Genomic DNA, 23565 nt, shown 5'->3' with positions numbered 1-23565 from the left:
TAAACTAAATGCTGATTCCATTGACATTGTTTTCTACTCAATCAAGCAAGATTTATAAAATAAATCCCATGCTAGACCTATAGCCACATGTTCTGATTTCAAATCAAATCAAATGTTATTTGTCACATACACATGGTTAGCAGATGTTAATGCGAGTGTAGCGAAATGCTTGTGCTTCTAGTTCCGACAATGCAGTAATAACCAACAAGTAATTTAACTAACAATTCCAAAACTACTGTCTTATACACAGTGTAAGGGGATAAAGAATATGTACATAAGGATATATGAATGAGTGATGGTACAGAGCAGCATAGGCAAGATACAGTAGATGGTATCGAGTACATTATATACATATGAGATGAGTATGTAAACAAAGTGGCATAGTTAAAGTGGCTAGTGATACATGTATTACATAAGGATGCAGTCGATGATATAGAGTACAGTATATACGTATGCATATGAGATGAATAATGTAGGGTAAGTAACATTATATAAGGTAGCATTGTTTAAAGTGGCTAGTGATATATTTACATCATTTCCCATCAATTCCCATTATTAAAGTGGCTGGAGTTGAGTCAGTGTCAGTGTGTTGGCAGCAGCCACTCAATGTTAGTGGTGGCTGTTTAACAGTCTGATGGCCTTGAGATAGAAGCTGTTTTTCAGTCTCTCGGTCCCAGCTGTGATGCACCTGTACTGACCTCGCCTTCTGGATGATAGCGGGGTGAACAGGCAGTGGCTCGGGTGGTTGTTGTCCTTGATGATCTTTATGGCCTTCCTGTAACATCGGGTGGTGTAGGTGTCCTGGAGGGCAGGTAGTTTGCCCCCGGTGATGCGTTGTGCAGACCTCACTACCCTCTGGAGAGCCCTACGGTTGAGGGCGGAGCAGTTGCCGTACCAGGCGGTGATACAGCCCGCCAGGATGCTCTCGATTGTGCATCTGTAGAAGTTTGTGAGTGCTTTTGGTGACAAGCCGAATTTCTTCAGCCTCCTGAGGTTGAAGAGGCGCTGCTGCGCCTTCTTCACGATGCTGTCTGTGTGAGTGGACCAATTCAGTTTGTCTGTGATGTGTATGCCGAGGAACTTAAAACTTGCTACCCTCTCCACTACTGTTCCATCGATGTGGATAGGGAGGTGTTCCCTCTGCTGTTTCCTGAAGTCCACAATCATCTCCTTAGTTTTGTTGACGTTGAGTGTGAGGTTATTTTCCTGACACCACACTCCGAGGGCCCTCACCTCCTCCCTGTAGGCCGTCTCGTCGTTGTTGGTAATCAAGCCTACCACTGTTGTGTCGTCCGCAAACTTGATGATTGAGTTGGAGGCGTGCGTGGCCACGCAGTCGTGGGTGAACAGGGAGTACAGGAGAGGGCTCAGAACGCACCCTTGTGGGGCCCCAGTGTTGAGGATCAGCGGGGAGGAGATGTTGTTGCCTACCCTCACCACCTGGGGGCGGCCTGTCAGGAAGTCCAGTACCCAGTTGCACAGGGCGGGGTCGAGACCCAGGGTCTCGAGCTTGATGACGAGCTTGGAGGGTACTATGGTGTTGAATGCCGAGCTGTAGTCGATGAACAGCATTCGCACATAGGTATTCCTCTTGCCCAGATGGGTTTGGGCAGTGTGCAGTGTGGTTGAGATTGCATCGTCTGTGGACCTATTTGGGCGGTAAGCAAATTGGAGTGGGTCTAGGGTGTCAGGTAGGGTGGAGGTGATATGGTCCTTGACTAGTCTCTCAAAGCTCTTCATGATGACGGAAGTGAGTGCTACGGGGCGGTAGTCGTTTAGCTCAGTTACCTTAGCTTTCTTGGGAACAGGAACAATGGTGGCCCTCTTGAAGCATGTGGGAACAGCAGACTGGTATAGGGATTGATTGAATATGTCACATATGACACATAACTGAAAAAGAGCATGAGCATATACACTGACCAAAAATATAAACGCAACATGTATAAAGTGTTGGTCCCACGTTTCATGAGCTGAAATAAAAGATCCTAGAAATGGTCAATTTCGCTCAAATTGTGTACACAAATGTGTTTATATCCCTGACAGTTCTCCTTTGCCAAGATAATCCATCCACCTGACAGGTGTGGCATATGAAGAAGCTGATTAAACAGCATGATCATTACACAGGTGCACCTTGTGCTGGGAACAATAAAAGGCCACTCTAAAATGTGCCATTTTGTCACATAACACAATGAATGCCACAGATGTCTCAAGTTGAGGGAGCATGCAATTGGCATGCTGACAGCAGGAATGTCCACCAGAGCTGTTGCCATATAATTTATTGTTCATTCCTCTAAGCCTTCTCCAACGTTGTTTTAGAGAATTTGGCAGTACATCCAACTGGTCTCACAACCGCAGATCACGTGTATGGTGTTGTGTGGGTGAGCGGTTTACTGATGTCAATGTTGTGAACAGAGTGCCCCATTGTGGCAGTGGGGTTATGGTATGGGCAAACATAAGCTATGGACAACAAACTAACAATTCCATTTTAATCGATGGCAATTTGAATTCACAGAGATACCGTGACAAAGTTCTGAGGCCCATTGTCATGCCATTTATCCGCCACCATCACCTCATATTTCAGCATTATAATGCACAACCCCATGTCACAATAACTGGAAGGTGAACATGTCTCAGTTCCTAGTGGCCTGCACACTCACCAGGTATGTCATCCATTAAGCATGTTTGAGATGCTGACGTACACGTCAATCCAGAGCCTGTTCCAGTTCCCGCCAATATCCAGCAACTCCGCAGAGCCACTGAAGAGGAGCAGGACAACATTCCACAGGTCACACTCAACAGTCTGATCAACTCTATGCCAAGGGGATGTGTCACGCTGCATGAGGCAAATGGTGGTCGCACCAGATACTGACTGGTTATATGATCCACGCCCCCTACCTTTTTTTTTTTTACGGTATCTGTGACCAACAGATGCATATCTGTATTCCCAGTCATGTGAAATCCATAGATTAGGGCCAAATGTATTTATTTCAATTGACTGATTTCCTTACATGAACTGTAACTCAGTAAAATAGTTGAAATTGTTGCTTATAAATGGTTGATTTTCCAGCATTGGGATGTTGTTTATATTTTTTGTTCAGTATATATTCTCCTTCAATTATTCAGTACTATAGGTTACACTGATTGCTTTTTACCCCTTACAATAATACTCTGTGCTAAATGGGAAAACTCAAATGAGGCGCTGGAGAAGGACATTAGCCCAAAGTCTTCATTGAGAGAAAGGGCTGTGAATTTCACCTCGCAATCGATTTCCTTTGATTGTACAGGGCCTATTGGAAAAGATTCTACCAAATGAAGCTTAGCGTGTGTGTTCGGATGAAAAGCCTACAACACAATGAACAAGTCATTTGGTTTTACAGTGTCAGTTGGCGGTGCAGTCATTGAGTAATATTGAATCGGGGTGGGGAAAGAAGAGAAGGGAACGATTACACAGCAGTTTAGTGCAGTGGGATCAGGGTTTGAGAGATAGAGCTTAATCATTTTGTAATTTCTCAGAGTGTTCGTTGTTATACACAACTGCAAGCTCAAGCCTCCTCCCTTTTCCTCTATCAATAGGCACTAGGCAGCAGGCTTTATAGAACGCCTTACGCCTGCCTCAGATAGTTCACTTGTAAAGGACAGCTGCTGCAGCTGTATGTGCAGGTGGAACATCTTGATTTCAATGGTCTGGTTCAATGAATGAGAACAGAACACCTTTCTGAATGCATTTGAGACTAGGGAGCTGCCTTTGCATATTGATGCTGTGCAATTCCCTCTCAAATTGAAACCAAAAAGGGTTTGGTGTGGGGATAAAAACATTACTCTGTAGGGAATGTAGGCTATGAACTGTAGGAACTGTGGGGATACATAGTGACTGAGTGGTATTGAGAAGTAACTTCTCCAGTAAAGTATTAAGGTAGAATACTATCAGTAATGTCTCTCTTGTGTAGACAAATTATTTACCCTGCACTTATACAAAGCCCACTGGAGAAAGAGTGTATCGCTATCGGGTCGTTCCATTTGATTTCAATCACTTTTTGACCGCACCCCTTTTGATTTTAACATAAAAAACCATACATATTTGCCCATGGTAGAAGTGGAAAGAAGTGGAGTGTGCTCAACTAACGTGAGTCGAGGTGCACCCAAAAAATGTAATCATTGAAAAAGGAAAAGATTCTGATGAAGCCCCATCGAAAGCTGAAACTGTAATCTTTTAACCATGCTTAAATAAAACAATGCATTTTTAATGGTGAGGAAGCGTTGCGCCTTTTCCCATGGTAGAAGTGGTCAGAAAGTGGCTTTTTAGACCAAAATGCCAAAACATTCAGGAGATAGAGGCGCTCAAAGTTGACACATTTTGCATACCTCACCCAACCATGAGACATCCATGTCTTCATCATTGGAAAGATTAACGGTTGAGTTTGATATAATTTAAAAGCTTTCACAAAGGGTTGTCAGACTAAATGGTTATTTTTTTTAGCCTTTATAACGTTAATAATCTTAAAACATGTAAACTCCCCCCCAAAAAACATTTTTGCATATTAGACCCTAATTTACATAATTTGAGGTGTTTATGATGTGCCACCATCAGTTTAGACACAGCATACTCTTGAATACAGGGTGGGTGTCATTTCAATCATAGAATTTACCTATCCCTTCAAACCACTGCAATTTAGCTGGAACACCATTGAAATTTAGTTGAACTTTTTACTACAGAATACTACCACAAAAATGGCCGCCGGTACACACACCGTCGAACGACATATGGGAATGTGTATTCTATTATCTATATATCTCAATTACTTCAATAGGTTTCCTATGAAAGATTGACAGCATAATTTAAAACAGACATACCCATTCAAGTCAACATTCTCTGATATGTGGACTTCCATCCATCTTTGTGGTACCATTTGAAAGTTGATATTTCAATTTTATTCCCATTTTTGTACATTTATCAGCCAAAACATGACACCCACCCTGTATTTAAGAGTATGCAGTGTCTCAACCGATAGCGGGCACAACACTAACCCCTCAGATGAAGTGAAATAGGCTCTAAGCTACAACATAAACTACCGTTCAAAAGTTTGGGGTCACTTAGAAATGTCCTTGTTTTTGAAAGAGAAACAAATTTTTTGTCCATTAAAATAACATCAAATTGATCAAAAATACAGTGTAGACATTGTTAGTCTAGTTGAGTATCTGGAGCGTCTGCGGGTTCGATTACAGGCTAAAAATGGACAGAAACCAAGAGCTTTCTTCTGAAACTTGTCAGTCTATTCTTGTTCTGAGAAATGAAGGCTATTCCATGCGAGAAATTGCCGAGAAACAGAAGATCTCGTACAACGCTGTGTACTACTCCCTTCACAGGACAGCGCAAACTGTCTCTAACCAGACTAGAAAGAGGAGTGGGAGGCCCCGGTGCACAACTGAGCAAGAGGACAAGTATATTAGTGTGTCTAGTTTGAGAAACAGACACCTCACAAGTCCTCAACTGGCAGCTTCATTAAATAGTACCCGCAAAACATCAGTCTCAACGTGAACAGTGAAGAGGCGACTCCGGAATGCTGGCCTTCTAGGCAGAGTTTCAAAGACAAAGCCATATCTCAGACTGGCCAATAAAAATAAAATATTAAGATGGGCAAAAGAACACAGACACTGGACAGAGGAACTCTGCCTAGAAGGCCAGCATCCCAGAGTTGCCTCTTCACAAATACATTTTAAATGTGGCAAAAGAAAAACTCACGTTTAGGTCCACATACATTTAGGCTATCAATTTCGGTTCAGTCAAAACACATTTCCTGTCAAAATGCAATAATTCAGGTCTTGCCTTTGGGGACACGCATGAGCATAGAAAGATATCCAAAATAATGGAAAAAGAGGTGCTTAGCAAATATAATACACATAATGAATGGAAATAGGCCTCCACACGGTATACTGTATGTTCCCCAGTGCAATTATTCCTGCACCACAAACGTTTCAACTTCAGAATTCATCACGTGTATGAGACGCTGGGATCATAGGTCTATCAAAACAAAAACACATTTTCTGACAGGTGAATAATTGTTGCAGGTTGTCTTCTCCACTCAGAGGCAACATTTTATTTTCTACTAAAAGTAAGAACTGCATATCATATTTAAGTCTTCTCCTGAAATGTAAATGGCACAACAAATAAGCAAATAGTGTATTTTTTTGTTGTTGTAAGGGTTTCAGAAAAGGGTCCTGTATTTATTGACCGACTTAAGGAACAGAATTTAACAGTTAGAGTACAGAGAAACAACTACAGGTGACACAGATTTACACTGAACAAAAATATAAAACACAAGTTTCTAAGAGTTACAGTTCATATAAGGAAATCAGTCAATTTAAATGAATTCATTAGGCCCTAATCTATGGGTTTCACATGACTGGGAATACAGATATGCATCTATTGGTCACAAATACATTTTTAAAAAGTTAGGAGCGTGGATCAGGTCATCTACAAGTCCATGCTAGGTAAAGCTCCGCCTTATCTCAGTTCACTGGTCACGATGGCAACACCCATCCGTAGCACGCGCTCCAGCAGGTGTATCTCACTGATCATCCCTAAAGCCAACACCTCATTTGGCCACCTTTTGTTCCAGTTCTCTGCTGCCTGTGACTGGAACGAACTGCAAAAAAAAAAATCGCTGAAGCTGGAGACTTTTATCTCCCTCACCAACTTCAAACATCAGCTATCTGAGCAGCTAACCGATCGCTGCAGCTGTACATAGTCTATTGGTAAATAGCCCACCCATTTTCACCTACCTCATCCCCATACTGTTTTTATTTATTTACTTTTCTGCTCTTTTGCACACCAATATCTCTACCTGTACATGACCATCTGATCATTTATCACTCCAGTGTTAATCTGCAAAATTGTAATTATTCGCCTACCTCCTCATGCCTTTTGCACACATTGTATATAGACTCCCCCTTTTTTCTACTGTGTTATTGACTTGTTAATTGTTTACTCCATGTGTAACTCTGTGTTGTCTGCTCACACTGCTATGCTTTATCTTGGCCAGGTCGCAGTTGCAAATGAGAACTTGTTCTCAACTAGCCTACCTGGTTAAATAAAGGTGAAAAAAATAAAAAATAAATAAAAACAGTCAGTATCTGGTGTGACCACCATTTGTCTCATGCAGTGCGACATCTCTTTCGCAGAAAGTTGATCAGACTGTTGATTGTGGCCTGTGGAATGTTGTCCCACTCTTCAATGGCTGTGTAAAGTTGCTGGATATTGGCGGGAACTGGAACACACTGTTGTACGCATCAATCCAGAGCACCCCAAACATGCTCAATGGGTGATGTCTGGTGAATATGCAGGCCATGGAAGAACAGGGACATTTTCAGCTTTCAGGAATTGTGTATAGATCCTTGCAAAATGGCTCCTGCATTATCATGCTGAAACGTGAGGTGATGGTGGCGGCACAACAATGGGCTTCAGGATTTCATCACGGTTTCTCCGTGCATTCAAATTGCCATCGTTAAAATGCAATTGTGTTCTTTATCCATAGCTTTTGCCTGCCCATACCATAACCCCACCACCACGGGGCTCTGTTCACAACGTTGACATCAGCAAACCGCTCGCCCACAATGCCATACACGCCGTCTGCCATCTGCCCAGTAAAGTTGAAACCGGGATTCATTTATGAAGAGCACACTTCTCCAGCATGCCAGTTGCCATCGAAGGTAAGCATTTGCACACTGAAGAAGATGGTTACAACGTCAAACTACTGTCAGGTCAAGACCCTGGTGAGGATGACAAGCACGTAGATTAGCTTCCCGGAGACGGGTTCTGACAGATTGTGCAGAAATTCTTCAGTTGTGCAAACCCATAGTTTCATCAGCTCTCCAGGTGGTTGGTTCCAGACAATCCCGCAGGTGATGAAGTCTGATGTGGAGGTACTGGGCTGGTGTGGTTACACGTGGTCTGCGGTTGTGAGGCCAGTTGGACGTACTGCCAAGTTATTTTAAATGACATTGGAGGGGGATTATGGTAAAGAAATTAACATTCAATTCTTTGGCAACAGCTCTGGTGGACATTCCTGCAGTAAGCATGCCAATTGCACGCTCTCTCATAACTTGAGATATCTGTGGCATTGTGTTGTGTGACATTTTAGAGTGGCCTTTTATTATCCCCAGCACAAGATGCACCTGTGTAATGATCATGCCATTTAATCAGCTTCTTGATATTACACACCTGTCAGAAGGATGGATTATCTTGGCAAATGAGACATGCTCACTAACTGAGATGTAAACAAATTTGTGCACACAATTTGAGAGAAATAAGCTTTTTGCACGTATGGAACATTTCTGGGATTTTTTAATTAAGCTCATGAAACATGGGACCAAAATACATGTTGCATTTATATTTTCGTTCAGTATAGCTTTAGATCCAGCTGCCGGGCTTAGTGAGTTTGAGGTCTTCTCCTTTCCCCCTTCTGATGACCAGGTGGCGAATCGCATCTCTGCATGTCTGGCAGACATATCAGTGTGGATGACGGATCACCACCTCAAGCTGAACCTCGGCAAGACGGAGCTGCTCTTCCTCCCGGGGAAGGACTGCCCGTTCCATGATCTCGCCATCACGGTTGACAACTCCATTGTGTCCTCCTCCCAGAGCGCTAAGAACCTTGGCGTGATCCTGGACAACACCCTGTCGTTCTCAACTAACATCAAGGCGGTGGCCCGTTCCTGTAGGTTCATGCTCTACAACATCCGCAGAGTACGACCCTGCCTCACACAGGAAGCGGCGCAGGTCCTAATCCAGGCACTTGTCATCTCCCGTCTGGATTACTGCAACTCGCTGTTGGCTGGGCTCCCTGCCTGTGCCATTAAACCCCTACAACTCATCCAGAACGCCGCAGCCCGTCTGGTGTTCAACCTTCCCAAGTTCTCTCACGTCACCCCGCTCCTCCGCTCTCTCCACTGGCTTCCAGTTGAAGCTCGCATCCGCTACAAGACCATGGTGCTTGCCTACGGAGCTGTGAGGGGAACGGCACCTCAGTACCTCCAGGCTCTGATCAGGCCCTACACCCAAACAAGGGCACTGCATTCATCCACCTCTGGCCTGCTCGCCTCCCTACCACTGAGGAAGTACAGTTCCCGCTCAGCCCAGTCAAAACTGTTCGCTGCTCTGGCCCCCCAATGGTGGAACAAACTCCCTCACGACGCCAGGACAGCGGAGTCAATCACCACCTTCCGGAGACACCTGAAACCCCACCTCTTTAAGGAATACCTAGGATAGGATAAAGTAATCCTTCTCACCCCCCCCCCCTTAAAAGATTTAGATGCACTATTGTAAAGTGGCTGTTCCACTGGATGTCATAAGGTGAATGCACCAATTTGTAAGTCGCTCTGGATAAGAGCGTCTGCTAAATGACTTAAATGTAAATGTAATGTAAATGTCATGGAGGATAGCCTCACCAATGAGGACAAAAGGAAGCAATTGGTATGCACATTGTCTTCATGTTTGTTGTGGGAATGAGATGAAAGACACACAACTTTTGAAAAAGAGAAAGATAAAAAAAATAGACTGGCTCTTTACACATACTTCAATTTTTGCACAGTTTTACACAGTATTTTTTTAAGAATGCCAAGCTGTCAATTGGGGGAACCTCTATCCGGGACAACGTCTTTGGGATTTTGGAGATCGGTCATTTAGAGAGGGGTTAAACATTTTCATTATCCAACTAGTGTCTAATTTTTATATCCTCTTTCCTAAAATTTTGCAGATTAATGACCAATGAATTATTTTCCCACTTTAATATGAAGGGACGGAGGAACAAACATGCCTTTGCTACCCTTCGTGTGGTGTGTGCTCCATTGTAATTGGAAAGTAAGTGAGCAGCAGAGACATTTGACATACACAATGAGAATTTTCTTGTAGATTCTGACTGTTAAGGACATTTTATTGTGCGTTACTGTTCCGTTTTGTCCTGCATGCCCACAATATTCCAATCGTAAATGTATTTTATTCTCTTTTTGTGCTTACAGTAAGTGTCATGAAAAGCCACAAAACTCAGGAGGTTGATGTGTTTGGGCCTTGAGAAAAGTCCAGAACTCTTCAAGATGGCCCTTATATGGAGGATGATGCTGACAGTTCTACCCAGATGCGGAGAAAGTGTGAGGCAGAACTGAGAACGTGTAAAGGAGAGGTGTCAGTTGTCAGCATACTACCCTGTGGCGCTTAAGGACACAAGAAAATGGTATCCTCTCCGACGATTCACAAAATCTGTGAAAATACCTTCCTTCAGTCTTCTCTGTTCTTTTCTAATCACTCTTCAAATGGTCTGATAGCTCATGCTTTGGTCTATCAAAATGTATACATTTACATCAAATGTTGTTAATATTGAAACAAATCATTTTAAAAAGTAGAGATTGTCCTAGTCTTTCTATGCATGTAATGTCTGTGGGTGAATTATGAAACAAATGTATGAGAATGTGAAAAACATTGTTATGTAGATTTGTTTTGCAATTGCTTGATCTATTTTAAAGGTAAGAAATAATATGTTGCAGATTAACTGAATTTGGTGACTATGGAAACAGAAATGCAATTAACAATGTTTTCAATATCCAACTTCATCCTCTGCAATAATTTATACAGTACACTCTTAGAAAAAAAGGTGCTATCTAGAACCTTTTAGGTTATTTGGCTGTCCCCATAGGAGAACCCTGTTTGGTTTGAGGTAGAACCCTTTTGGGTTTTATGTAGGACCCTTTCCACAGGGTTCTACATGGAAACCAAAATGGTTCTACGTGGAACCAAAACAGCTTTTCCTTGGAACCAAAAATAGTTATTCTATGGAGACAGCAGAAGAAACCTTTTGGAACCCTTTTTTCTAAAAGTGCAAGTAATAAGCTGTAGTCAGGTGGTCAATAACAGGTTCTGATGAGGTCTTAACTATGACTAGTAGGCTACATAATGTAGCACATAATATAGTGGTCACAATTAATATGGTGGTCAGAAAAAGACGTCATATTCTGGTCAGTAATAATAAGTAAAATAAAAAAGTAATTTTCCAACCAGAAAAATACATCAAACTGACATACATACTGTCTTTTAAACCAGGTTTTGCCCACTTGGTTCTTACAGCCTACTTCATACAAGTATCTAACCTGTTAGGGAAGCTAATGTTGTTGTAATGTATGTATAGGTTTTGATTTACATGACAAAGCACAAAGATTGTGTTGGAAACACATACTGCAGAGGAGTAGTATGAAAGGAAGCCATGAATTAAGGCTCACAAGTCACAACACAAATATAGGCCTACAGTAATGATAAAATGTAATATATATTTGGTGACATACAGTTGAAGTCGGAAGTTTGCATACACCTTAGCCAAATCCATTTAAACTCAGTTTCACAATTCACAATTTAATCATAGTAAAAATGCCCTGTCTTAGGTCAGTTAGGATCACCACTTTATTTTAAGAATGTGAAATGTCAGAATAATAGTAGAGACAATGATTTATTTCAGCTTATATTTCTTTCATCACATTCCCAGTGGTTCAGAAGTTTACATACACTCAATTAGTATTTGGTAGCATTGCCTTTAAACATTTCTGGTAGTCTTCAAAAAGCTTCCAACAATAAGTTGGGTGAATGTTGTCCCATTCCTCCTGACAGAGCCAGGATTGTAGGTCTCGTTGCCCGCACACGCTTTTTCAGTTCTGCCCACAAATTTTCTATAGGATTGAGGTCAGGGCTTTGTGATGGCCATTCCAATACCTTGACTTTGTTGTCCTTAAGCCATTTTGCCACAACTTTGGAAGTATGCTTGGGGTCATTGTCAATTTGGAAAACCCATTTGCATCTAAGCTTTAACTTCCTGACTGATATCTTGAGATGTTGCTTCAATATATATTAAGTTGGGATGGTGTTCTACGGCTTGCAAGCCTCCCCCTTTTCCTCCAAACATAATGATTGTCATTATGGCCAAACAGTTACATTTTTGTTTCATCAGACCAGAGGACATTTCTTCTAAAAGTAAGATCTTTGTCCATATGTGCAGTTGCAAACCGTAATCTGGCTTTTTTATGGCGGTTTTGGAGCAGTGGCTTCTTCCTTGCTGAGCGGCCTTTCTGGTTATGTCGATATAGGACTTGTTTTACTGTGGATATAGATTATTTTGTACCTGTTTCCTCATGCATCTTCACAAGGTCCTTTGCTATGGTTCTGGGATTGATTTGCACTTTTCGCACCAAAGAACGTTCATCTCTAGGAGACAGAATGCGTCTCCTTCCTGAGTGGTATGACAGCTGCGTGGTCCCATGGTGTTTATACTTGCGTACTATTGTTTGTACAGATGAACGTGGTACCTTCAGGCATTTGGAAAGTTCTTCCAAGGATGAACCAGACTTGTGGAGGTCTACAATTTTTGGGGGGAGGTCTTTGCTGATTTATTTTGATTTTCCCATGATGTCAAGCAAAGAGGCAATGAGTTTGAAGGTAGGCTTTGAAATACATCCACAGGTACACCGCCAATTGACTCAAATTATGTCAATTAACCAATCAGAGGCTTCTAAAGCCATGACATAATTTTCTGGCATTTTCCAAGCTGTTTAAAGGCACAGTCAACTTAGTGTATGTAAACTTCTGACCAACTGGAATTGTGATACAGTGAATTGTAAACAATTGTTGGAAAAATTACTTGTCATACACCAAGTAAATGTCCTAACCGACTTGCTAAAACTATAGTTTGTTAACAAGAAATTTGTGGAGTGATTGAAAAATAAGTTTTAATGACTCCAACCTAAGTTTATGTAAACTTCTGACTTCAACTGTAGTTAACATTGTAATAAGATGGTGGTGAAGAGGATTGCTAAAGTTTGACACGCCCCTGACCAATTGAGCTATTTTGTTATTTTTTTTGCGTTGTTTGTAACTTATTATTTTACTTATTTTGTACATAATGTTGTTGTTACCATCTCTTATGAACGAATATAACTTCTGGATATCAGAACAGTGATTACTCACCACGAACTGGAAAAAAAAATGTTCCTTTAGCAAGTCCGACGAGAAAGACATACTGCTCTCCTGGGAACAGGCCCAAATCCCAGTCATTTGCGCGAAGAAAAGACGGAGGAAAAGAGGAAGCAGATCGGGCTGCCAACTGAGAATCCGTGGAAGAGTGAGAAAACTCCCACTGCCTTCCGTTCTTCTTGCTAACATGCAATAATTGGATGACCTACGATTACCCTACCAACGGGACATTAAGAACTGTAATATCTTATGTTTCACCGAGTCGTGGCTGAACAAGGACACAGAAAATATAGAGCTGGCAGGATTTTCCATGCACCGGCAGAACAGAGATGCTACGTCTGGTAAGACGAGGGGTTGGGGTGAGTGTCTTTTTGTCAGTAACAGCTGGTGCGCGATGTCTAATATTAAAGAAGTCTTGAGGTATTGCTTGCCTGAGGTAGAGTACCTTATGATAAGCTGTAGACCACACTAGCTACCAAGAGAGTTGTCATCTATATTATTCGCAGCCGCCTATTTACCACCACAGACCGATGCTGGCACTAACACCAAACTCAACCAAATCTATAAGGCCATAAGCAAACAAGAAAATGCTCATCCAGAAGTGGCAATCCTAGTGGCCGGGGACTTTAATGTAGGCAAACTCAAATCCGTTTTACCAAATTTTTGCCAGCATGTCACATGTTCAACCAGAGAAAAAAAACTCTAGACCACTTTTACGTCACACATAGAGATGCATAGAAAGCTCTCCCCCGCCCTCAATTTGGAATATCTGACCATAATTCTATTCTATTCTCCTGATTCCTGCTTACAAGCATAACCTAAAGCAGGAGGTACCAGTGACTTGCTCAATACGGAAGGTCTGATGATGTGGATGCTACACTACAGGACTGTTTTGCTAGCACAGACTGGAATATGTTACGGGATTCATCCAATGGCATTAAGAAGTATACCACCTCAGTCATCGGCTTCATCAATAACTGCATCAACAACATCATCCCCAGTGACCATACGTACATATCCCATCCAGAAGCCATGGATTACAGGCAACAGCCGCATCGAGCTAAAGGCTAGAGCTGCCACTTTCAAGGAGTGAGACACAAATCGTAAACGCTTATAATAAATCCCACAATGCGCCCAGACGAACTATCAAACAAGCAAAGCATCAATACAGGATTAAGATTGAATCCTACTACACCGGCTCTGACACTTGTCGGATGTGGCAGGGCTTGAAAACTATTACGGACTACAAAAGGGAAACCCAGACGCGAGCTGCCCAGTGACACGAGCCTACCAGATGAGCTAAATGTCTTATGCTCGATTCGAGGCAAGCAACACTGAAGCAAGCACGAGAGCACCAGCTGTTCTGGAAGACTGTGTGTTAGTGCTCTTGGTAGCCTACGTGAGCAAGACCTTTAACCTTTTTGGGATAGGGGGCAGCATTTTCACTTTTGGATGAATAGTAAACTGCCTCCTACTCTGTCCCAGATGCTAATATATGCATATTATTAGTAGTATTGGATAGGAAACACTCTGAAGTTTCTAAAACTGTTTGAATGATGTCTATGAATATAACAGAACTCATATGGCAGGCGAAAACCTGAGAAAAATCCAACCAGGAAGTGGGACATCTGAGGTTTGCAGTTGTTCAAAGCTTGGCCTACCGAGTACACATTGAGATATGGATGAGGTTGCGCTTCCCAGGGCTTCCACTAGATGTCAAATGTCTTTTGAAACTTGAATGAGGATTCTACTATAAAGGAGGGGCTCATCAGACCTCTTTGAGACAGTGGTCGGGCAGAGAGCCTTGGTCTCATGACGCACGCTCCTGACAGAGTTACCTCGCTTTCCAGTTCTTTTTCTGAAGACAAAGGAATTCTCCGGTTGGAACATTATTGATGTTTTATGTTAAAAACATCCTAACGATTGATTCCATACATTGTTTGACATGTTTATAAAGGACTGTAAATTTTCGAGTTTTTGTCTGGATGAAATGCTCACGCCTCATGAAGATGGATTACTGGGCTGAACACGCTAACAACAAGTGGCTATTTGGACATACATGATGGAACTTTATGGAACAAATCAGTCATTTATTTTTGAACTGGGATTCCTGGGAGTGCCTTCCGATGAAGATCATCAAAGGTAAGTGAATATTTATGGTGTTGTTTCTAACTTTGTTGATTCCAAAATGGCGGATATTCCTCTGGGTGTTTTGGGCGCCGTTCTCAGATTATGCTTTTTCCGTAAAGTTTTTTTGAAATCTGACACAGCGGTTGCATTAAGGAGACGTCTATCTTTAATTATGTGAATAACACTTGTATCATTTATCAATGTTTATTATGAGTATTTCTGCATAATCACCGGATGTTTTGGAATCAAAACATTACTGCATGTAAAGGAGCCAATGTAAACTGAGATTTTTGGATATAAATATGCACATTATCGAACAAAACATACATGTATTGTGTAACATGATGTCCTATGAGTATCATCTGATGAAGATCATCAAAGGTTAGTGATTAATTTGATCTATATTTCTGCTTTTGTGACTCCTATCTTTGGCAGGGAAAATGTCTGTTTTTTCAAATTGGCGGTGATCTAACATAATCATATGTTGTGCTTTAGCTGTAAAGCATTTTTTAAATCGGACACGGTGGGTAGATTAACAAGATGTTCATCTTTCATTTGCTGTATTTGACTTGTTAATGTGTGAAAGTTAGATATTTCAAAAAAATATTTTTGAATTTCGCGCACTGCCTTTTCAGCGGAATGTTGTCGAGGTTTTCCGCTAGCGGAACCCCTGCGCTAGAAAGGTTAAACAGGTCAGCGTTCACAAAGCCGTGGGGCCAGATGGATTACCAGGACGTGTACTCAAAGCATGCACGGACCAACTGGCAAGTGTCTTCACTGACATTTTCAACCTCTCCCTGACTGAGTCTGTAATACCTATATGTTTCAAGCAGATGACCCTAGTCCCTGTGCCCAAGGAAGCGAAGGTAACATGCCTAAATGAATACCGCCCGGTAGCCATGAAATTATTTGAAAGGCTGGTCATGGCTCACATAAACAGCATCCTCCTGGATACCCTAGAAACACTCTAATTTGCATACCGTCCCAACAGATCCACAGATGATGCAATCTCATTCGCACTCCACACTGCCCTTTCCCACCTGGACAAATGGAACACCTATGTGAGAATGCTGTTCATTGACTACAGCTCAGCGTTCAATCCTATAGTGCCCACAGAGCTCATCACTAAGTTAAGAACCCTGGGACTAAATACCTCCATCTGCAACTGGATCTTGGACTTCCTGACGAGCCACCCCCAGGTGGTAAGGGTAAGCAACAACACGTCTGCCACGCTAAACCTCAACACTGGGGCCCCTCAGGGGTGTGTACTTAGTCCACTCCTCCACACTGACTCCTCCTCAGACCTCTGCTGTACTCCCTGTTCACCCACGAATGAGTGGCTTTGCACGACTCCAACACCATTATTAACTTTGCTGATGACACAACATTGGTAGGCCTGATCACCGACAACAATGAGACAGCCTTTTGGGTGGAAGTCAGGGAACTGGCAGTGTGGTGCCAGGACAACAACCTTTCACTCAATTTGAGCAAGACAAAAGGAGCTGATCGTGGACTACAGGAAAAGGCGGGCTGAACAGGCTCCCATTAACATCAACAGGGCTGTAGTGGAGCATCTCGAGATTTTCAAGTTCCTTGATGTCCACATCACCAACAAACTATCAAGGTCCAAACACACCAAGACAGTTGTGAAGAGGGCATGACAAAACCTTTTCCCCCTCAGGAGACTGAAAAGACTTGGCATCAGTCCCCATTTCCTCAAAAGGTTATACAACTGCACCTTCGAGAGCATCCTGACTGGTTGGATCACCGCCTGGTATTGCAACTCTCTGCATCTGACCACAAGTCACTACAGAGGGTAGTGCGTGCGGTCCAGTACATCACTGAGGCCAAGTTTCCTGCCATCCAGGACCTATATAATAGGAGGTGTCTGAGGAAAGCCCATAAAATTGTCAGAGACTCCAGTCCCCCAAGTCATAGACTGTGTTCTCTGCTACCGCATGGCAAGCGGTACCGGCGCACCAAGTCTCGGACCAAAAGGCTCCTTAACAGCTTCTACCCCCAAGCCATAAGACTGTTGACAATTAATCAAATGGCCACCGGACTATTACATTGACCTCCCCCATTTGTTTTGTACACTGCTGCTACTCTCTGTTTATTATATATGCATAGTCACTTCACCCCTACCTACATGTACAAATTACAAAATAACATGTACCCTCACACACTGACTCGGTACCGGTTCCCCATGTGTATAGCCTCATTATTGTTATGTTATTGTGCTACTTTTTATTATTTTTTACTTTAGTTAATTTGAACTGGACTGTTGGTTAATTACGGGCTTTTAAGTAAGAATTTCCCAGTAAGGTCTACACTTGTTGTATTCGGCATACGTGACAAATAAAGTTTGACTTGGAATACAAGTTCAAACAAGTGGAATGAAATGAATGATTAATATATTCCTAATTAGGCTATACATACTGTTGTACATGTGAGGAGCTTATGCCACAGAAAATAAGGCAAATAAATAATAATGAGATCCACTACTGGCCTGTTCTGGATTCTGAAACCTTCTAGAACCTTTGGAAGCCATTCCTCGTACTGTAAGCCTTTGTCTGGCACGTTCTTATAAAAACAAATCCACAATACTGCTCAACAACACAAGCTCTGTGACAGAGATATAGATCTTTGGCTGAATTGTCTCGTTTTGGCTGAATCGTCACATCTGTTGGAATCCAGCTCACAACAGAAATATGCAGGCTAGAGCTCAGCCAAGTGCAAGGCCAGTCCAGCAATACAGATAGAGCGATTGGGACTGGAGACAATAACAACCCTCTCTTCACATAGTGTCAAGAGATTAAGGGTGATTTCACACTTGGTCCCTTTCAGCCAATTTTTGTGAACTCAGTGCAGTTCACTTAATTTGTTGTTGAGTGTGAACACTCCAAAGGAACTCAGACTCCTTAAAAGAGCCCTTAAGGGAACCGAACTGATCTGAGTTCGGTTCACTTGAATTCCGTGGTCTGGTTCCCTTTTTAAGTGCAATGTGAACACAAAGCTCTCCAGGTTCGCTTGTCATTATTCCCGCACCACACACTAGACTACTGCAACACCATTTCCCCTGCCATAACACCTTCACATTAGCGGTAGTGTAAAGTACTTAAGTAAAAATACTGTAAAGTACTGCTTAAGTCGTTTTTTGGGGTATTGGTACTTTATTTTACTATTTATATTTTTGACTACTTTTACTTCACTACATTCCTTAAGAAAATATTGTACTTTTTACTCCATACATTTTCCTAGACACCCAAAAGTACTTGTTATATTTTGAATGCTTAGCAGGACAGAAAAATAGTCAAATTCACGCACTTATGGCCTCCCGGGTGGCGCAGTGTTTAAGGGCGCTGTACTGCAGCGCCAGATGTGCCACCAGAGACTCTGGGTTCGCGCCCAGGCTCTGTCGTAACCGGCCTGAACCGGGAGGTCCGTGGGGCGACGCACAATTGGCATAGCGTCGTCCGGGTTAGGGAGGGTTTGGCGAGAATCACAACATAGGGTACAAACTCCATTCTAGATCCTTAAAGGGAATACCATTTTTTATGAAGACTACAGCATTATTTAATCTGCATTTACTCTACTGGTATTTAATCTGTTACCAATTATAATTTACATGTTAATATTATCTTATGAATAGAATAATTATGTGTAATCTTTTAACTAAATGCAATCTATTAGCTTCCAAAACGTAAGTAGGTATATCAAGCTGTCCGATAACGTGTTCTGATGGAATGGCTTTGTCCTGTTTTACCCAGAGTGCATTGAGTGAATGTTGTAGAAATATCTTGGTTCTTTTCTAAACATAGTAATGTGAATGCAAAGAGAATTCAGACCTCAAAAAAGGTGAAGTGGCAACAGCGTGAATGCAAAGAGAAGTGAGATCGGTTATTTTAAAGTGGACTACGTGTTAAAACAACCTTACAGCCATATCTAGAGGAGATGGCAAAACACAGAGAGGATATGCTAAAATCACACATCGACCAGAATAGAAGAAGTAGTAACATCAGCCTGGAGTTACTCACATCCAGCTCCTCCAGCGTCATGAAACCAGAGATAGAAAAGCCATCTATGATGTCCTCCTCAGCAGACGTAGACTCCTTTCTCTTTCTCCTGGGGGGCTTCGGACGGGAAGAAAAGGGGTTCCTGACTCTTTCCTCCCTCTCCGAATCTGAGGAGAAGCGGACCCCCACACAGCCCCCCCTCACATGGTTATTGTTCCTTGTCCCATTTGATCTTCGTCCCCGATCCCTCTCGGACTTAGACTTCCTCTTTTTGCGGAGCCCACTGGACCGAGGGCCATCCATTTCCTCAGAGGAAAAGCCCACCTAGAGACTCCTCTAGCAGAGAAGATAATCAACCCTGTCAAGGGCACTCACTGGCACAGTTGAACTCCCAGCAGAAAGAAATACCAACAGATATTTCCTAACAATATCCAACAAGTAGTACGTATAGTTACTCAGTGCATGAAATCCAATGACGAGTAAGCGATCAGATAATATCCAAAGGGCATAGGCTGGAGTAGAGAATGCATTGAGTCATTGAAAGCCCAGCAGCAGGTTCCAAAGCAAAGATCCCAAACGGTCGTCCATGAAATCCACTAATAGACAAAGGGTAAAATTGTCGTTTAGACGTGGAAACCAGACTGTCAACTCAAAAAGAGGAAAAAAAATAAGAAAACTCTTTAACTGGAAAAGAATGTCTGATCACTAGACATGTCTTGCCATGGCGAACCAATTGTAAAAAGCCACATCCTGATCCTCCTGAAGGAATCCTCCCTCTTCACATGCTCCAGTCAGCCAGCTCTCTCTCCTGAAAGTCAAAGAGATAGAGAGCATACATTTGCAACATGTTCAGTCAGCAGCAGTCCTTAATGTCGAATGCATTAAGTCAATGAGCCATCCTCTCAAGGTAGGAAGATTATAATACAGTACAGGGGGTTGTTAACAGTCTACATAATGCAACATAAATGAATGTTTCATTACGATATAGCTTCAGACTTCTCACTATACTGTCATTTTTTCTTTTACAATGCATAATCATTAGGCTGAAATCATTATGTGGCTGAGATCATTGTGTTTCAAAGTGCTCCTTCCCTAATACTGTCTCTATAGTTCTCCCCTGTGGTTTTACTCTATCCTGTACTTTTAATGAAATAAGCATTCTTACATGTATAAATGTAGGGGAATTTTCTCTATTTGGTTAAGCATATTCCTATATATGTGGACCTTTTAAAAATAGGCCTGCTGTGGTTATCATCTCAGGTTCTGTTCACTGCATATAGAACACCAGCTTGCCTGATCATCACACAATTATGTCTCAATTTCTAAACTCACTGTGCTTTCACCAGAGGTGAGACAATGTATATAAGTGTCATGGTCACCACGACACCTGCCTTTGTGAACACTTCCAATCCCACCTATAATTTACACTCTCTCCATATAGGTGCATAAAACCCTGATTCAGTGTACATTTCTGTGAAAATACCTTTTCCATTAAGTATACCATGTATTTTTTTTCGCCGTCGTGTGTATTCGTCATTATGCATATTTCAATCTATTTATTGAATGGCCTATCCATTATGCAATATTTCTACAAGGTAATTGATTCTTAGAATATACTAGTTTCGTCACAATTTTACATTCCAAATGAATTTCTTCAAATAGATAACCTCATGTAAACCATATAAACACATTGGTCATAACATCCAACACTAGATATTGAATGATGTCTGTCCTTGAGGGTTTGAGATGAGGATTCTGCCAAACAATGCTCTCTCCTAGATCTAGTATGATGACAAAGACCTTAACTGACAATTGATCTTAAAGCACTTACATTTGGACCACCCTAAGTCAAAAGTTAACGTGTTCATTAACCTATTGACATTCTAGTCATGCTACATGCTATGCGTTTCAGACAGCATACAGATGACAACACATTCAACAGTGTGTCATCTCAATCATTCCTTAACACAAACATTCATTCTCAGTCTTCTAATCTGCTCTGTATGGCAAAGATACAGATAACATGTACCCTATGAATACTATCTACAATACCAAAACCCATTTAGATACTAAGTGTCCATGACATCACCAAAACGGTAGTCTATCCATCATTGAATACACCAAACATCACAGGCATGCTCTAGTCTAGCCTCATCCAAGCCACTCCAAATTTCATAAACCCCCCAAATGCTGCTGGATGAACCGTTCCACAGACAGACAGTAGGAACACACCTTGCCTAGCTCCATCATAACCAGACACACCATAATAATCATATGTCATAGACAACCACCATCTTCAACTTTGAATTATATAATTGTCCAAGGATTGCAATGGAAAGTAGCATGAGTAAAACCTGTAATATACCAATAGCCAGCTAGACTGCAAGTGGCAAATGTTGCACATCAGCACATTACAATGGCTCGCAAATGTGGCTTATTTGGACCGATGGTGCGTAATAAGGGCGCATCTAAACCATCAAAAATTCCAGCCCTGTTTATGCTGCAGTTTTTTCCTTGTTTTAGCCCTAGAAGCTAAATTCAGCCTTTCTTATAACGGTCCTAAGCTATTTCCCAGTCCCTATCCCTTTAACCTGATGCCCCGTGCCAACACTCCCCTAATGACATGCAAACAACATAGCTCTAGTAAATCGTTTAAAAGCTGTTTTGGCTCTTTCGCCTTCCCTTTTCTCGTCCCGTGCTGTTATCACATTATCTTGCTGTCTTCCTTCAGTCCTTTTTTGTCTGTCTCTCTGTCAGTATATCTCACGCTCCGTGGCCAGTCCAGCCTACAACAGAGACTGGCACTGCTTCCCCTCCTGCTCCAGCTCTCCGCTTATTTTCACTAACACACAAAGCAAGCCTCTTTTTCTCCAAGACACGTCATGCAAAACCAAGAAATGCAAACCCTTGCAAGTGGGGACCGTCCGGGCAAGTCGCTGGTATTCGGATACGAATGGTCAATAAAAGATTAAACAAAAGGAAAAATGTAACTAACAAATAAATCCGGTAAGGAAGCAAAGGCGCTATTCTCTCCCAGTCAGTGCTTGAGGACCGGGCGCATTGATATGGCGATGCCGCAGTGCCGCTTTACAGGGTATGCGCTTCCTCGGCGCAAATAGTGCTGTCAATGGAATCTGGTATGTTTCGTTGTTGTAAGGAGAACCGTCAAAACTATACGCTCATGTAATGTTGTCGGTTGAAACTGTAATAAGCCAGAAAAAGTTATAGCCTACTTATGAATGTTCTATGTCTAGCCTACTATACCACAAAAGGTGTGTTACAGTGTCTACTCAAAATTTGGACAGTACATTCTCAGCCTAGCTGCCAAAACAATCCTTTGTATATTTAAATACATAAAAATGCATCTTATTGAGTTTACACTTGTTATGTGACCCTATGTGACGATTCCAGCCCTTCGTAACCATATAAAGAGCCACCACTATTTTAAAAACTCATTATAAAACCTGGATCTTATCCCAAACAACATGTACAATTAATTAATAATTCGAGGAAGGCCCTAAAAATTGTCAAAGACCCCAGCCACCCCAGTCATAGACTGTTCTCTCTACCTCTGCATGGCAAGCGGTACCTGGAGTGCCAAGTCTAGGACAAAAAGGCTTCTCAACAGTTTATACCCCCCAAACCATAAGACTCCTGAACAGGTAATCAAATTGCTACCCAAATGTTTTGCATTGTGTGTGTCCTCCAACCCCTCTTTTACGCTGTTGTTACTCTCTGTTTATCATATATGCATAGTCACTTCAGTGCTCCCGCACATTGGCTAACCATGTTATCTGCATTGTGTCCCACCACCCGCCAACCCCTCTTTTACGCTTCAGCTACTCTCTATTTATCATATATGCATAGTCACTTTACCCATATCTACATGTACATACTACCTCAATCAGCCTGACTAACTGTTGTCTGTATGTAGCCTCACTACTTTTATAGCCCCGCTACTATATATAGCTTCGCTACTGTTATTTTTCTTTTTACTGTTGTATTTATTTATTTACTTACCTATTGTTCACCTAATACCTTTTTTGCACTATTGGTTAGAGTCTGTAAGTAAGCATTTCATTGTAAGGTCTACCTACACCTGTTGTATTCAGCACATGTGACAAATAAACTTTGATTTGATTTGACAAACCCTCACACCAGCATGTCGACTCTGATGTATGTCTATAGCTCTTGTGTCTTGACTATATGGATCTGGAGTAAAGGCAGAGGGGGAAACAGTCAGTCAGTATTGAGCATTATGCTGCTATCACCCTGACACCCATTCAGTGCTATTGACAGATCCATTGTCGGCATACAGACCATGGACCTAAGTGTCAGATTATCACACAGGTTATGTAACAGGGCTAGGTTCTCTCCAGGGAGAGACAGAGGGACAATCTCACTGTACTCTGCTCC

At 42.0% G+C, this 23565-nt stretch overlaps 1 protein-coding gene across 1 annotated transcript in view; it reads right to left on the bottom strand.

Annotated features, from left to right (window-relative positions):
• LOC118391161 (autism susceptibility gene 2 protein-like) overlaps positions 1-22283 on the bottom strand; it is a 605501-nt gene extending 583218 nt beyond the window's left edge. Inside the window, exons 1-2 of the mRNA XM_052457892.1 lie at positions 22055-22283; positions 19171-19957 (exon numbers count right to left, since the gene is read on the bottom strand). Coding sequence (XP_052313852.1) covers positions 19171-19452 — 282 coding nt within the window. The 5' untranslated portion in view covers positions 19453-19957; positions 22055-22283. The remainder of the gene's footprint in view (positions 1-19170; positions 19958-22054) is intronic.
• Between the last annotated feature and the right edge of the window lie 1282 nt (positions 22284-23565).

Source organism: Oncorhynchus keta, chromosome 12 (genome assembly GCF_023373465.1).
Source record: "Oncorhynchus keta strain PuntledgeMale-10-30-2019 chromosome 12, Oket_V2, whole genome shotgun sequence".
NCBI lineage: Eukaryota > Metazoa > Chordata > Actinopteri > Salmoniformes > Salmonidae > Oncorhynchus > Oncorhynchus keta.
Note: the sequence above shows the minus strand (reverse complement) of the source record. Positions and strands in the feature narration are given on the sequence as shown.